The following is a 5,121-nucleotide window of genomic DNA, read 5'->3' on the forward strand; positions in this document are numbered from 1 at the left end:
TAACTGAAAAAAAAAAGCAATATCTGATTGATATTATTCCCAATAAGTCTTTATGACTATAAAACTAAAGTAAATTTCTCTTTATAACTGTAATAAAGGGTGTATTTAAGTGAACAGGTACTATTAAAATAAGTTTATGATGATAAACAAAATAATAATGGCGTAAATGATAAAGAAAAAAAAAAAGGGGGAACAACAGTCCCAAAACCCTCTCAAAGTATATATAACAATGTACTAGAACTTTTACAATGGTCAACAGCCTCAAAACCAATCAAATCCGCCCAAAATTCCCTAAAAACCCTATGATGACGCAATGTAATGGTTTTGTTACTAATAAATGATGTAATTTTCACAGCTAAAAGTGATCAATGACGCAATAATATGATGTACAGCACTTCTTATGATGAATACAGGTGATTTTTTCCTTGTAAACTAGCTGAAAACCAATTTTTGAGATTACGAATTTTTTTCAGATGTGCTCCAATTTTTGATTACTAAAGTGCATCTTGTAGCCCACGTGTTACTGATCATTTCTGACACCTACATGACCTACTTCTGATGAGTGATGAGTAAGATATTGAGTTGTGAAGTTAAGGTTTTTAGTGTTACATATGACTTGTGACTGTAAATTCGAGATTCACACCAATTCTTTATTTGCCTTATAACTTTTTACACACACCTCCGTTACTAATGATTTAAAGTTTGTACATTATGTAATCCACTCTTCTGCGTTGAATGAGCCATCTACCAACCTATTCTGACGTCATTTGACATATGTAATTAGCTGAAAACCTCCATTTTCCACGAATTTCACCCATTTTCTTCACTTTTCACAGCTGCTACTCCCTTTTTCTTGCTCATGTAATATGACATCATCATCTATAGCCTTAACAATCCCGGAAAATCCTCTTGGCAACCTTAAATTCCATCACTACCACTATTACACAACCAAACTACACGTGTACCTCTTGTTTACCAACTTCGAAAAAGTGCTTTTCTCCTAATAACTTCTGTTTCTACTTATCAACCTTGAAGATTAAAATTGTCATAGTATCATATAATGTTGTTCTTTCATATTCTAACCTCATAATACCCATAACTTTATTTTTACTAACCTAAAAACCATTTTCCAACCTTTATACCTATAATTTCGAATTTTTCTTATGTTTTTCTTTCTTTCTTTTTGTAATAAATTTGTAAGTAAACTATAATGATCTTAATATATAATGTGAAATACAATGATGTAATGTTGACCTAATGACCAATACATAAGCCTACAAGAGCTTCAATTGATCAAAAACCTCCATTTCGAATTTTCTTTCCTGCTGAATCCTGCTAATAAACTGGTAAACTGGTAATTGTGAATTTTTTAATTGATCCCATAAATTGATCACCACAACGGACGAACAACTACAAGAACTTTCAAAATCATCAAAGAGAGCCAAGTCATCAAGGTTAGTCAATGTCTTAGTTCCTCATATCTCGGTATCATCGGGGAGCAAGAAGATCTCTTGCTTTGACATTGACGGTATCTACCAAGAATCTAGATCTGTAACCCCCCCCTCAGATGACGAGACCGGGCCACCAGCGAGTCTCACCCCCCCTTTTGACACGGACAAACGACTACAAGTACTTTCGAAATCATCAAAGAGAACCGAGTCATCAAGGTTTGTCAATGTCTTGATTCCCCATCTCTCGGTATCATCGGGGAACCAAACCGCACGCATTAAATCGGCCGCTCTCATGCCCAAACCGACCAGCGCCGCGCAATTGTCTCAAACAAGTGAAACCAAAAAACAACTTCAGATCGAAGGACCACAATACTCACCTGAAGAACTCAGTGTGACCCATTCAAAAGCATGGGATGCATTCATCTTTTCTTGGTGTAATAAAAATATTGTGATTTTAAATCCTCATCCATATATTTCTATGATAGGTCAATTCACTCCGGCCAACTTTTTACAAGACTTCAAAAATAATACAAGTTTCATCAGTGGGAAAACCGGGGCAACGAGCCATGCCAGTGTATCTACTGTAGACGGAGCAAGTAAACAACTTCAAATCGAAGGACCCCTTTATCCAGCAAGTAAAGCCACCAACTCGTGCTCTGGAAGTGGTCCAGCTTCTCTTGTGACCTTCAAACCTCCCAAACAACAACTCTCAATTGAAATATTCACTGCTTCCAACTCTTTACAAGACGTCAACGATATTTCAACACCTCTCAGTGGGCAAACGTGTTCGACTACCCACGATGAGGCATCAATTGATGACGAGGCAGTCCAAATGTGAGTGAAAGAAAGAATATGAGCACGTCATCTTGAACTAACATTGCTTTGTATTACCAGTGCTGATGAACTGAGAGGCGGACAACTCAAGACACATACTCCTTCCTTGACCGAAGCCTCTCTATCATCTTCGCGCCAATCCGCAGTGTCTTGTTGACCGCAACCCCTTACCAAAGGTTCTTTTTGGGTAAACAAAATCGACATCTACGAAAGCATATCTGTGGAGAAAAACAACATCCAGCCCGCTGAACTCGTGGAAATTCATAAGGCCACACAGGTCTTATTGGAGACGTTGATCTGAGGATCTTGTATCAATTTCAATCCCGACGAAAACTTGACTCATCCTGTCAGCTTCAGTACCGCAAACCAACCAGGCATTCGACAGTGGTGTGAACGACCAGAAAGTAAGCCGGTATCATCTGGGAGTTCCTTGCATCTGTAAACACTAACGAGCTGCCATGCATCTTAGATCGAGAACTTTTCACGCCAAGTCTGGAAACCCTTGGTATAAGCCCAACACTTTCAACTTCGACGCCATTGCACAATCGGACCCTCCGGAATCAATCTCTCGACATGAGCGTTTCCTCTGGAATGCCCTCAAGAATTTTGCCATGCCTACCCCCACCTTCATTGAGCGTGGAATGCACTACGTCTTGGCTGCCCTTGTCTTGATTGGATCAGACGCTGAAAAGGCGCATTTCTCTCAGGAGCTTCCCGATGTCTCACCCATATCTCGCGGGGCTCGCACTGCCTATTCATGCTGGCACCATTACAAGAAACTTTCATCTCTCCGATGGGCGAAGATTGTTGCGAAGAAAAGTGAAGCTGCCGCTGATGGCTGCATTGAAGATCTTGATAGATTAATTGCAATTATCTACACAATGGTAGAGACCTTTGCTAGTATATGGGCATCTACAACTCTCAAAGCTGACATTGAAGCAACCGAACAATCGATCAAGAAAAGTCGATCCACCAAAGAGATTGATCGATTGACTTCAGGCTTGGAACAGCTGAAGAAAACTCGCAGCCAAATCAAGGTTGAATATACCAACCTACCGGCCCTTGTTGGTTTTCTCTGTTCCGGTGTCAAGGGTTTGATGATATATCCTACTGATGGAAGAGTATTCAGTCCTTTGCGAGCGGTTAACTTTTTACTTGTGACAAGCCACTTAGCCCAATCTGATCAATCGATCTCGGAGCCAATTTGGAAAAGGACGCAATCATATATCGTCGACTTTTTGAAAGCTGTCATCCTACCAACCAAAGAATGGGTTCCACGAGAATTGAATCGTTACCACCTGGCCAAGGCTTTATTCCTTGATTTCTCGGACTATTGTATTTCACGAAACATGACGACAATCTACATCCCCAAGTGTAGAAACTATAAAGTAAATGACAAAACGTATATGTGATTGTAATTTTGTTTCTTTCTTCCGTCCTTGATTCTTGTTGTTCTTTCTGCTGGGAAATGAAACGAACCAACGTTCAAAATTTGTACACACCTCTGTTGGGAAATCCGCAATGTTGTTGACCTTCTATCCTGTGTATGTCTTGCCTGAGCCAAGTTCAGTGTAGATTTTTGGTAAGGAATTGTCGCGGTTGTCGACAACCGTGACCCCCTGAAGGTCTATGTTGCATGTGCCGTCGTGCCTTCTAGAGACTTGGTGTCTCATCAAGGTTCATTGCATTTTTCGCACATACTCAAAACGGCCTTCTCACTCAGTATCACAACTTTTGAACAAATTGCATGAACTCGGCATGGCCAGTTCCAATAATCTAAATGAAGAGGGCATCGTCAAAGCTTCCCGCGAAGCAATGGATGGTCCGTAACAAATTTGTAGTCCTTTTGGAGCAAACTTTAGCATTAGCCGTAAATCAATATACCTTACTTTCAATCACAGAAAGGAGTGTACTCATTGTACATCTTTGAGATTTAGACTGTCGTATGCGAATTGCGTAGAGAAGCCGAAGATTGGTCTGCTATAACTCGGGTTTCTGATGATATTGACGGTGGAATGCATTCAAGATATCTTTTGAATTTTTTGCTATGATAAAATTCCAATATTTCTTCATTTTGATTCAGAGGCATATTATTCAAGATGTTGATTCTGAACGATATCATGAACGCTACTTTTTCATCCTAGCTTGAACCTGCAGAGGTTTGATATGTTTACAAAGACATATTTTTATTTATTTGTACTACATATTGTATTCCAGAGTTCCTCTTCCCTTGTCGCAGGTTGGCTTGAGCCTTCTTCAAATAAACATTGCCACTTCAAACCTCAACCGTTCTGGGCTTGAAAAACAGAAGATGAATGTAGCTATCAAACAATACATTTTAAGACTCAGTGGCAGAGCCATTTGAACCATCAACACAAATGTTGAGAATTTTGAAATCACCCAACAAACTGACTTTAATTACCACAAAACACATCTTGTTTCTTTAAATACTACTTTACAATCGATAAATCTGACAATTTCACATCACACACATTTTTTCTGGATATACTTTCAAACTTTATTTTGCAACCACTTTCCTTTTGCTGATATACTTCATTTTGTACTCATTTTAGTAAGCACATCGAATTCTTGACTTCAAGCTTCTTGACTTTTTTCTTACCTAGCGGATTTGTATTCTAGCTATGTTTGATCTGTTTTTGATGACATCACAACGGAGGAATAGAGAGATATTGTTCTTCATCAGTAAAGTTACACCTTGCAAAAGAGTTGAGGCTACAGAAACTGAAAAAGATTTCTCAAGATGTTCATCACAATGCAAGCTTACCTCTACAATCAATTTCAAGATCCAAGACTATCACCCGGCCCAACAGCAACT

General features: G+C 39.1%; 1 protein-coding gene across 1 annotated transcript; it reads left to right on the plus strand.

Moving 5' to 3' along the window:
- Positions 1–1,743: 1,743 nt before the first annotated feature.
- Positions 1,744–3,697, plus strand: MELLADRAFT_67552 (uncharacterized protein; the record flags this gene model as incomplete). The annotated part of the gene is made up of 2 exons (XM_007415891.1): positions 1,744–2,285; positions 2,755–3,697. The coding sequence occupies 2 exons, from the start codon at positions 1,744–1,746 to the stop codon at positions 3,695–3,697; spliced, it is 1,485 nt and encodes a 494-aa protein (XP_007415953.1).
- Positions 3,698–5,121: the final 1,424 nt, after the last annotated feature.

Source organism: Melampsora larici-populina, assembly GCF_000204055.1.
Source record: "Melampsora larici-populina 98AG31 unplaced genomic scaffold MELLAscaffold_55, whole genome shotgun sequence".
Taxonomy (NCBI): domain Eukaryota; kingdom Fungi; phylum Basidiomycota; class Pucciniomycetes; order Pucciniales; family Melampsoraceae; genus Melampsora; species Melampsora laricis-populina.